Source organism: Trachinotus anak, unplaced genomic scaffold, assembly GCF_046630095.1.
Source record: "Trachinotus anak isolate AG129_WGS33_773 ecotype Australia unplaced genomic scaffold, CSIRO_AGI_Tana_v1 ptg000033l, whole genome shotgun sequence".
NCBI classification, from domain to species: Eukaryota; Metazoa; Chordata; class Actinopteri; order Carangiformes; family Carangidae; genus Trachinotus; species Trachinotus anak.
Window position 1 is genome coordinate 7,790,401 of NW_027273884.1, and position 12,279 is coordinate 7,802,679.

Below are 12,279 nucleotides of genomic sequence, written 5' to 3' on the forward strand. Positions count from 1 at the left end.
TACCTGTCAAACAGGTGATGTTATGTGGACCTTCAGAGGAGATTCAAATGAAGATATGAGGTTGCTAATAAACCGAGATATGTTATGACCAGGAGTCGTAACATGTATTTTTATTTTGGTGCTGTTCTCCCCATTCTGTGTGTTTTCCCAGTTTGTTGACTGGAGCCTGACGACTTCTCCTCTGTCCACAGACTGTAAAGAAAGATGGACTTAGCCTCTCTGACATCACCCACAGGTTTCTGAAGCTCAGAGTGAGCTGCTCCTCCATCAACATCTTGGCAGGGCCTGACTCCGCCCCTAACTTCCAGCTAATCCAAAAGTGGTCAAAGAGGTGGGAGCCGGACTTTGGTTCAGGATGGTTTGTGGGAAGCATGCCCTCACCCACCTGTCAGTCAAAGAGGCCACACCCTCAATAACTTTCGTCCTCAATAAAATGTAAGCAGGTTAGTTCTATAAAATTCAGCCCGTATGGTTGTAATTAAGGAGCTCTAGAGACTAGAACAGTTTTTGTTCCAGGCTGTAAACATGTTTATTTCTGCTGTAAAGTTGGACATTTTAACATGGGAGTCTATGGGGACTGACTCCCTGTGGAGCCAGACTCTAGTGGTCATTAGAGGAACTGCACCTTTTGGCTTCATGTTTCAGACCTGGGGGTTGATGCTTGGTCCCAGACATCGAACCAGACCGTGCTGTGTCATTAGACTCATCTCTGTTGTACAGAATATAAATATCTTCTCAGAGCTGTAGAGGTGAGACACTTTTTTAAGAAGCCTGTGTTTTCTGTTGTTTTGGATGTTTTGTTTTGTTCTGTTGTTTGTTGAAGTGAGGTAAGATCGTTGCGAATATTACAGTTTGTGCTGTTTGTTGTTGTGCATGTGCTCACCTGACACCTGCTCTACCCTGCCTGGTGAATGAATCAACTCTGTTTGGACTGTGGCTCTGCAGTGGCCCTGCTCCTCCCGGGGAGTGGGGAAGGAGTGGAGTCGTTTTGTGCTCTCCTCAGCTTCCCCCTGGGCTGAGCAGACAGACACACACACTCATCTTTTGTTGTCAGAGCTGGCTGCTTCGTATCTGTGTGTGCAGGCCTCCTCCACCCACAGAGAGCAGCTTCCTCAGCTGCTGCAGATACAATCACAGCCCAGAGATCACAGCAGTCAGAGGGAGCTGATACTGAGCCGTCTCCACCACTGTGCATTTCACCTTTTCATTTTAATGATTCTAACACTGATTTAGTAACATTTGGTTGTTGACTTTGTGTAATTGTGATGTTTATTTTTCATTTTTATAATATTTGGTATAACAGTGAGATTCAGGTGAGTCACATTAGCTCAGGTTTTTAACCCAAATGTAATGCTGTCTTTACAGCGTCATTACTCTGCAATGGTTGGAGCTGGAGAGAAGCCGTGGCCACGTCGCTCCAGTGGGTGCTGTCACAGCCAATCAGAGTGTCTGATTCAGGCTACGTCCAAAATACTACGTTTTAGTTTTAAACTCGTCTCTTCTTCTACATTTTAGTTTTAAACTTGTCACTTCTTCTATGTTTTAGTTTTAAACTCGTTTCTTCTTCTACGTTTTACTAAAACTTATCTCTTCTTCTGCTGTTTAGTTTTAAACTAAAACAGAGACTTTCAGAAACGCTGCTGGACCCACTTTTGTCTAAAACTCCAGGGTTGTGTTGTAGTCTGGACGGACACAAACAGAGACCTTTGGAAACAATGATGTAGACGCCCACGGTGGCTCCTGATTGGCTCTTATCAGCCTGGACTACCAGTGGTGAAACAACATGGATAATGAATTAAAGTGTTACTGACCTTGTTGTCTTAGCAGCAGCTGTTGTTCAGTTCAGTTCTGGATTTCAACTCTACAACTGTCTTTGCTGTTCCTGCTTCAGAGGATTTACTGGATCTAACCAACTGAGAGGTTGTTTACACTGGCTCACGTATGCTCAGTGTGGGTGAATGGTCATGTGATGTGTGTTTTCAGGTGTGTTAGTGTGGATGGAGATCATTTAGTTTTAAAATGAAAACATATCAGTCTACAAGGCCTGGCTGTCAGTTGCTTGTATTCCCAGACTAAATGAGGGCAGAATAGTATTACTGTTGGTCCAAGTTTATTGTAGTGACAGAAAAAGACAGACAGATGTGACCAGTGAGATATTTAGTGCAGCAGAGGCTTTGGAACTGATCTTTAAAGGAGGAGAAAAAAAAAACGTCCTTGAATAAAGAAAAGAATGAAGAAAACTCAAGAACTGATGAAAATAGAACCTTCAAATCACCTCGAGAACAAAACTGTGTTGATGTTTTCTTTTGTTATTATGGTTTGCAGTGTGTTTATCTATGAAATAAGTACATTTTTTTGTTATATGGTTACTTTCCCCTATTACAGTGTACAAAAGTCTTTATTGAGTGACATAAAGAATTAGCTGAGGTTGTGCTAATTCTGAATCTGTGCAGCATTTAGTGAAACTTAAGAAAAAAATCCAACTTTAACGGTATGAAAACAACTCAGAGAGTTAAACTGAATTAAAGAGGATGGATTTTCACTTGCCAGTAACAGTCATACTTTTTATTCCAAATTATTAAACCTAATGCAACAATAATAGTAAACAGTGGGCAGTGATGCGCTGGGTAACTTCTGTCCAATCCAACTGCTTCCATCACATTTAGAGCTTTCATCAGTGCTAAATGACTCATCTCAATCTTTATAAAACACTGTGCGGCTTCATTTATCGACTTCCACCAAGACATTAAAGAGTCTGTGTGGTTTTGTCTTTTTAAAAAGTGTCTCTTACCCAAACCTCCAGTCTGGTTTCACTGATTGGACTGGACTGGACTCCAGCTCTGATAACTCCTGACTCCAGTCAGCTTCTGTGTTCAGTATTTTAATGTTGAAGGGTTCACACATTGTTTACACTACACTGTGAATGTTTGAATGTTTTGTTCAATATGGACAAGAACAACACAATGATTTGTGTGTTATTAGTTAAAGGTCCATATTTAAACTTCTCCTGTGTTTTATCTGAAGTGTTGATCTCCATCAGAAGATATATTTGTGGTTTTAAGAACCAAAAACCACCTCAGTGTAGTTTTACATCTCAAATTCAAATACATCCAAAGGGTTCAGCTCACTTCTCTCCACATGTAATGATATAAAGTATATTACAGTGTATTACATGTATGTAATATGTAATATTCACTTGGTTTGTTTACACTTATTTTACTGTAATTTTAACATGTTAGTAACATTTTACCAGTTGTCTCACTGAACTGGGTAAACGGGTAAATGCTCACCATAGTTAAAGGTTTAGTGCTTAATTTTGATTTTATGGTTTCAGCTGAAATCAGCAGTTTTATGTTTTGCTATCATTTCCATAATTATCTGTGGAGTCAGACATAATTTATATTGGTATTAATTGCCACTATCAAAGCCCGGTGAATAAAGGAACTGAACTATGAACAGAAACATCTGGAGCACATCAGTATTTCAGCTCATTTACATGGCAGGTGACACAGAAGCTGAACCGACAGTGGAAAATGCAGGAGCTGGTACTGAATGAATGGTGTCAGCAGAGGTCTGTCAATATTTTATTTAGTATGACACATATTCGGGGTGTTTTGCAAAAGCTAGTTTATAACTTTGGCTTTCTCATTATCTCATTATTTAATGTTTTGTTTTGTTTTGTTTTTTCAGGATAACATTCAGTGACATACATATGATATACATTCATGCAGTGCAACTACTGTATCTTATGTATCACTGCCACCTAGTGACCTGAGTGTAAAGTACAGGGGGACATGCACATGTAATACACTGTAATATACTTTATATCATTACATGTGGAGAGAAGTGAGCTGGTTTAAAGCACAGCAGTGAGGGCAGGAGTCTCTATGGTCTGTGGTGTGGTGTCGGCAGCAGGACTGACTCACTGATATGAAGATGTTGAGCAGGTTCTCCAGCGTTGGCAGCTGAGGGATGAGCTTCTGGACCACTTTACTGAAGGCCTCAAAGATGGAGTGGTCGTATATACTGGTCAGATAAAAGCTGCAGGGGGCAGAGTCAGAGTGAGTGCAGCACCTCAACCACACTGCAGCTCTATCTCAGATTCACACTCATATTTAGTATCACAGTTCAAGATATACGGGACCAAATGGCAGAAGTATAAATAAATAAATACATAAATGCAGAAATATTTAATTAAATACATAAATTAATGCAAAGAACAATGCAAAGAACCATGCAACATTTCTATATTTATTTGTTTATTTCTTTGTGTATTTATGTATGTATTTCTATATTTATTTACTTCAACATTTATATATTATTGTATTTCTGTGTCTGTATGTTAATTAGGTGGATGGTCCTACCTCAGGCTAAAGCAGGTTTGGTTATAGTGATTGGACGGATCTGCTCCTACTGTCTCCACTGGTTCACAGGAGCTTTTCCTTTCCAGTGTTGTCAACTTAGCGAGTTTGACATTAGATTTAGTGACCTTTCAGACTCTTTGGTGGCATTTTTCTTTCATAAATCACTTTGCCACAACTTTAGTGACTTTTGGGATGAACAATTTCTCATAAAGGAGAGTCACAGTGCAGCGTGCAGACACGTCTCTCTGGTCTACCGTGCTGAGCGAGAGGCAGAGTAGTCAAAGATAAAGCAGTGAAAATGTTCAAAACAAATCATACACATTATGTACATAAGCAATATTAGCTTTAAAGTGGCTAAAACAGGTTTTTGTGGATGTCCCCGTCCACAGCAGCTCGTCACTCAGCCTCTGTATCTCTGCTCCTGCTGCTTTTCTAAACTCTCAGCGCACTGATCTGAGTCTACTGAAACAGTGCATGCTGGGAAGTCTGTTCACATGCTGATTTAGTTTGTTTAAAACCTTCATTTAATGAGTTGAGTGAACTCTCAGGAGTTCATTTACTCAACTCATCATTTCAAGTCAAAAGATGACAAACTCGTGTTTATAAGTTCAAAGTCTGAAAATGAAAACTAAATTTTATAAGCTGAATCAACTTGAAATGAACAAAACTTTACACATTTACACTGAGATGAGATGATTCTACTGAACGTGTTTATGACGGTATTTTACAAAGCACAGTTAATGTGTGATGATGTCTCTTCATTCATTCCTGGTGTCAGTCCAGTTTCTGCTGTGTTAGTTCTTGTTGTTGAAACCTTCTGGTGAGTCATCTCTGACTCTCTACTGTTCCACTGTTTGTGTTCTAGTTGTGTGTTTGTGTGTGTAGTCATTTATATGATAATTTGTTCTGAATGATTCATGTTTTACATTTGATTGAATTTTTGATGCATCAGATTGAACACAGTCTTGAATAATGTACTTTAAATGTGTTTTTCTGTTTACAGGGACAGGGGTGTCCAGCTCTGCTCTGATTGGTGGATTGATGTAAATCACAACCACCTGAGTGATGAATGTGTTTCTGTCTGATACTGTGCTTGTTGTGTTAGATCATAACTGTGCTGTGTCAGTATTCATTTGCTGCTCAGTGCTCTGATGATGATGGTGATGATGATTTTGAACCGTGCCTGAGTTTCAGTGTTTGTTTATTGTGGAACTCAAACCCCGTGTAGCTGCAGGTGAGCCCAACCTCAGGTGGATTCGCTCCAGCCCTGCATCCCCGAGGTCATCGCTGGCTCGTTTCTGAATATCCCTCTGCTTCTCGATCTTATGGTCATCCGACAGGCCATCCACTTTGTGAATGAACACCTCGAAGTTGATGTCTGGATTGACTTTGTAGGCTCGGGTCACCGTGAGGTGCAGTCTGCTCAGAGCCTCCACGTAGTCGTCCTATCAGGAGGAGAAGTAGAGATTCACTCAGCTGAGGAGGCTGCCATTAGACCACGAAGGTTCTGGATACTCCGTCATTAAACCAGTGAGTTCTGCAAAGGTGACCAAAGAGTCTGACCAGTGTTTTATATGTTTTATCAAAGGTTTTATTAGTGCGTATGTTGTTACGGCTGCAGCCACCCCACCCCCTGAAGCGTCACCACCTTCCACATCAGCTGAATGCTGATTGAAGCAGCACCCACCAACCCACCAGATGCAGTTTAGGAGCTTGAGCACAGAAGCCTGGCCAGTGTACCTCCTGTAGTTGTTGAGCTTGTGTTGGTTGTTGAATTAACTTGTTAACTTGTTGGTTGTTGAATTAACTTTGTGTTTTGTGTTGAGGTACTTGTTGGAGTCTCTGAGGACTGAGCCAGGTGTCGAGAAAAAGCAGAACTGACCACACGTTTCATTTTCATTTGTGTTTTCCTTCAGACAGCTAGTTACAACTCTTAGAGTCATCTTTTGGTTTAAACAGCATCTGTTCCCCCTTTTAGCTCAGCTCCTTTGTTGTCTGTATCCATTCCTCCAGGCTCCTCATAAATAAATAACTCCTGTTTTATGTTGCAAACTTTTTCCCAAAACAAGCACTGAGAGACAGTGTTTCCATGACAACATTTGTCCATCAGAGAGCACAGAACCAACTGGTGTGCACTTCCTCCGTACATTTCCATATAGATTGTTATTGGTCCTGAACATAGGTGTTTCTGTGACAGGCAGGTATCTGCAGGGATGGGTCATAAGATTTATTGACACTGGTACTAATCAGTTCTCTCTTTAATTCTTAAAGTTTAACAGGATTCAAATTTGTGACTGGATTCACCAGTGTTCAATCAGCCTGTTATTTACTGATCATTCATTACTGTTAAAAATGTAGCTGGTCATTTTTGGGAGTACACTTCTTTTCTTTGATGCTGAGAGTTTGATGAGAAGATTGAATGTTGCTGAACAAATGAATGAATGAGGTTAAAGTAGCAGCGGTAGCTACAGGACGTTAGAAGTTCCAAGGATTCTAACCATGAACCAGAACCTATTGAAGACCAGTCCTCTTCCCCCCCTATCTGCCCTCATCTGTCAGCTGCTGCTGCTCAGTTCATATCCCACTCCTGAAGTAAAATCCTCTTCCTGGTCCTAAAGCTTCTGCTAAAGGTGCACAATTCAGAAAATTTCACAATTTGATTTTGATTCTTGGGCTCAGGATTTGGTTCAAAAACGATGGTAAAAGGTCAAATAGTAGTAGACAGTATATGTTTAATATATATTTCACATATATATATATATATATATATATATTTGATGGCCAGAGGTGAAGTACTGGAGCACACCTGGTGTGCGTTCTCCAGTTATAAAATCAAACACTGCCTGAAGACTGGGCAGGTTGAATTACTTTAAGTTCAGTCCGATTTTCTCTGCATCACCGTAGTCTTTTCCTATGTCCTTATCAATAGTCCTTTAGATCTTCCTTTGACCTCATGACATTTTCCTTCCAGGTCAAGGAATATGGCTGGGAAAGAAGATTATTTAGACTTTTCAACCGCAGCCTTTTTCTTTACGTTTTCCATTGCTCACTCTGTGGGCGGCTGTGGCTCAGGAGGTAGAGTGGGTAGAATGGACCATCCACTTATCAGAAGGTCAGTGGTTTGATCCCCGGCTCCTCCAGTCTGCATGTCGTAGTGTCCTTGGGCAAGGCACTAAACCCCAAACTGCCTCGGATAGCTGTTCCATGTATGACTGTATGTGAATGGTAGAAGCTCCATGTGTAGATGTCAGCGCTGTATGTGTGTGTGAATGGGTGACTGTGGCACATTGTAAAGTGGTGGTCAATAAGACTAGAAAAGCGCTATATAAACAGTCCATTTACTTTTACTAAACTCATGTCAGAAAGAAACGTAAACCAGACTGAAAAATATGAACTGAAGTTTTGAAATTTCTGAATCAATTTTGAATCAGTAGAGATGCAAACCTCGAACATCTCCTGCCATGAATTCTAACACGGCTGCAGAGCTGATTCATTACTGTGGTGCCACTTCTGCAGGATCACGATAAACTGACCTGTGAGTCAATGACGAAGATGAGTGCCCCGGTGCCTCTGAAGATCATCTCGTAGTCGAAGGTGGGATCGAAGAAGTCGATCTGTCCAGGGAAGTCCCAGATCTGGAAGCTGACGAAGGAGCTGCTGGAGACGTCCTCCCTGCAGATCTTATTGGTGCTCTCCAGGAACAGGGTCTCGTTAGGGGACATCTTATGAAAAACCACCTTCTGGATGGAGGACTTTCCACTCCTTCGCAGGCCCATCAACAGGATACGTGGTTTGACCTCTCCACTCAGTGAATCACTGAAGCCCAACACTACACAGCAGGGACAGAAACAGGACAGAATCAGGCGGGTAAACCTACATTAGGAAACCACCACGGCCACACACTCACAGCTTTACAGACAGAGTAATGTCATGCTAACGATACTGAAGACAACACAGTAAAATACTGCCTGTTGTCCCTGTTGCTGTTGCCTTCTATTCAAACTGATCACATTTTAATATTGTTGTAAATCTGACCTTTTACAGCTGAAGAACTTTTCTGATCTCTGTGTCCACATCTCGACCTGTCTGCAGCAGATCTGGTGACATCATGCTCATATTATCGCATGCTACAGCTCAACTCTGTGTTTTTTCTGTGGCTCTATAGGAGCTTTTTCAAGTCTGAGAAAATATCATCATCATCAACGTTGTTATCTTTGCTGAGGCTGCAAGACCACAGATTAAAACACACAATCTGTACCACAAACTGAGACTAGGACAGTATGTCACTTGGCCCGTAACAAAAAACACTGATGGTGAAAATCACCTCTAACATTGGTAAGCATTTGTAGACTAAAGACAAAACAGGAGGTGTGTTTCCACTAAGCTGCTTAATCCACAATTTTGAATATGTGAACTCAGACTATTCGACAAAGGATTATTCCACAAAAGTGAAATGGAAACACTTTTTTTCACATTGAAGTCGTGGCCCCTCTCGTATCAGGCCCCTGGGAGCCAGAAACAACAGAGAGGTGGACTGATGGAAATCTGTTGTCACGTTGAATTTGAACGATATCATGAGAAGAGAAAACCAGCTGTATTCACACAGCGTCATTCAGTGGAAACACAGAACAGTCACAACTGTGGTTTATTGACTTTTCTAAAAACTGCACAGAACTCCAATGAACACCTGACTACTGTCTTGTCCTTCAGTAGAAAAAGATATAAAACACCAGCTGCTAATCACTGACTGAGGAGCCTCTGGCGTGACTGCAACTGAATAACTGACTCACTACATAAACACAGGGCCGTACACTATGAGGGTCCATCTCTTCAAATCTCTCGACCCTCCAACCAGCTGACCCACAGGAAACTGTTTTAATGTGAAAGGCTGCCTGTCATGGCTGCCATCAACACCATGGAGGTATTCTTACCACAGATAAACTCTGCCCGTAGCCCCGCCCCCGACACTGTGATTGGACAGTTACTTATTCTTCATGTTTGGATTGATGTATGTCTTCCTCTGAGGAAAACAGGTTCATCATGAGACTAAGATAAGATAAGATCGCTTTTATTACACAGTCTAACGGACAGTCTCTGTATTTAATCCTGCAGGTCTATGACGTCCTCTGCTGGGCAACACTGAGATGTTTTTGTTTTTGTGATGATTTTCTGTGTTGTGACTTCATTTTATTGTGGCATGAAAAATTCATGTCACAATGAAAAACAATGTATTCAGTATTAAAAAAGTAGTAATAATAACAATAAGAAATTATTATCATTATTATTATTATTATTATAAGTCATCAAACATATGATTTTCGATCAGTTACCACACAGTAAATGCCAACATGATACAAATACCACTGCGTGTTTTTTTTTCTATATGAAAGAAAATGTGCTTCTGCTGAGGACAAGCAATTATGTTGTAACAGCTCATGCTTGACTGGGAACAATCAAATCACCTTCAGATGAGCTTCTTCCCACAAAATCACACAGCTGAAAACACAATGCAGCCTTCTCTAACACGGGGGTTTAGATGAGAACACACTGTCAGCTCAGAGCAGCCACCACCAGCTGTGATAATGAGGAGCTTGAAACGGACATGGCTGAATTGTTTTGGGCATTGCTCTGAAAAATGTGTTGAAAAAATCCTTTATAGCTGCCTTCTCCCACAGCTGGCCTCGAAACAAGAAGCTGGAAAACAAGCAGCAAGAACTGGGAGCCAACCAGAACAGGGTCATAATAAAAGATTAAAAACTGACTTTAGGGTGATAAATGTTCCAAATCACGGAGGGGGGGGGGGTTCACAAACTGGTGTGCACTTAACAATTTGGCTCGCAACACCAAGATAACAAAAGAACTGATCATCGACTTCAGGAGGGAAAGAGGTGACCTTCAGCCATTGGAGATAGATGGTGAGAGAGTGGAGAGAGGCTCGATTTTCAGGTTTCTGGGCACTCACATTTCAGAAGACCTCACATGGGCGCACAACACAAACCATCTGATCAAGAAGGCACAGCAAAGACTACACTTCCCGAGAAGCCACAGGAAGATAAGTCTATCACACCATCACTGAGAGCGTTCTCAATCATGGTGTCCTGGTATGGCTTGGCAACAGCTCTGCAGCTGACAGAAAGGCTCTAAACAGGGTCATAAATACAGCAAAACAAATAACCAATGCACACCTGCCTGCCCTGGAAGACATCTTCACCTCCCACTGTCTAAAGAAAACATCAAGCATCTTAAAAGACTCCTCTCATCCCGCTCATCAACTGTCTGAACTTCTGCCCTCAGGCAGATGTTACAGGACCATTAACCCATGAACCAGCAGACTGTTGAACAGTTTCTACTCTAAGGCCATTTCCACACTGAATTCTGCCCTTAAAGCACACAGTAAATGAACTCAGTGCAACATTTCAAGTACATGATTTATTTATTATTAAATATTGAGTACATGAGTGTTTTAGAGTATAAGTGAATGAAACTTATTTCTTTAGTTATTAATTATGTATTAATTTCTTTAAGCTACAGTTGAACAAGTGCACTTAAATTTCATTGTCTGAAATACAATGACAATAATGAAAATTGAACTTCAACCTGTTTTCATCAGTAAATGACACTTAAACATCTGTGATTAATTCAATTACAATTCAATCAATTATCACGTACCATTAGGCTGTTTAAATATTATAATTTTGTTGTTGTTATTAGACAATTATTAATATCATTATTAATGGGATTGCTGGGCAAACAGCAACCTTAGTCCAGACTGTTCTGCTCTGCAGTTCCCTGATATAATATTATTATTTCATAAGGCTGCAACATAACAAATGTGACTTACATACTTCTACCTCCTGTCACAGCAGTGACACTAATGTCAAAGCTGTCAGATTTGAGTCTGTTCCTTCCCAACATGGAGGAGACTCAAACTCTGCGGAACTTTAAAATTTTAACATTTAAAATTTTAACATTTAAAATGACGCACATGAAGTTTCCAGCGGACCGTGAACATGACAGAGAAGAGCGACAGCCTGAGTGTTGACCAGTTAACCAGCTTCAGACTAGTCCTCCAGAGACAGACCCGCTCCAGTTCAGGACAGTTCACCGCACTCAGACACTTGAACAGTGAACTGTGACCGGAGTGAAAGTGCCCCGTCCCCCCCGCTTCCTGCCGCCGCTGTGTGACCTTCCCCGCCTACCTCCGTCCTCACAGCCCAGCTCTCCGTCTGAAAACGCCTCCAGGTCGTCTTCGTCGTCGTAATATCCCAGAGCCGAGTCCTCCTCGTCGTCCCCGCTCAGCGCCGAGACTCTCTCAGTCGTCATGCTGGATTGTTCTTCTGTCGTCTGGTTCTGTGGTTTGGATTTAAACCGCCTGTGGTGTCCAATTTACCCAAACTGCGACCTGATATATGAGAGCCATACTGGTGAACTTTCACCCACACACTGCAGCCACAGGGGGGACAGAATCCGGGTTAGGGCCGTGATTCTGGTGGGTTCAGGGGTGTGACGAGAAAATAGTGAAATAGCTTATATAATTATAATAATATAAAATATAATAATATAAATAATATACTCATTTCCTATTTCACCGAAATATAATATGTTTGTGTTAAAGATATAATTACTGTAATTATTTTAATTACATTAATGACAGAAAACTCCAGGAGGAGCTGAATCACAGATGCCATTCAGCTGTTGTGTACAATGATTAAAAACATCAGTGGGGAAAAAGATTAATTCCCTGTCAACGTCTGGTTTTAATTCATACCATCAATTTATGTGTTAATTACCACAAGGGGCAAAGCCATTTATTTCAGCTCCCAGCTGTCTATAATCAGGATGCTGCTGCACCAGATGAATCGGTGCATCTGTTTATTACCTGAAGCCTTGTTGTTCCTGGGGCAGGAATGTTCCT

At 41.2% G+C, this 12,279-nt stretch overlaps 1 protein-coding gene across 6 annotated transcripts in view; it reads right to left on the bottom strand.

The window, feature by feature from the left end:
• rragd (ras-related GTP binding D) overlaps positions 1–12,068 on the bottom strand; it is a 48,667-nt gene extending 36,599 nt beyond the window's left edge. For 3 of the 6 annotated variants that reach the window (XM_071471049.1, XM_071471050.1, XM_071471051.1), the window contains exons 1-4: positions 11,564–12,066; positions 7,898–8,193; positions 5,610–5,809; positions 3,927–4,041 (exon numbers count right to left, since the gene is read on the bottom strand). In XM_071471049.1, the coding sequence (XP_071327150.1) occupies positions 3,927–4,041; positions 5,610–5,809; positions 7,898–8,193; positions 11,564–11,687 (735 nt within the window). In that variant the 5' untranslated portion in view covers positions 11,688–12,066. Of the gene's footprint in view, positions 1–3,926; positions 4,042–5,609; positions 5,810–7,897; positions 8,194–11,205; positions 11,314–11,563 lie in introns of those variants that run through there. The other 3 variants (XM_071471047.1, XM_071471052.1, XM_071471048.1) reach the window with 3 other exon arrangements.
• Between the last annotated feature and the right edge of the window lie 211 nt (positions 12,069–12,279).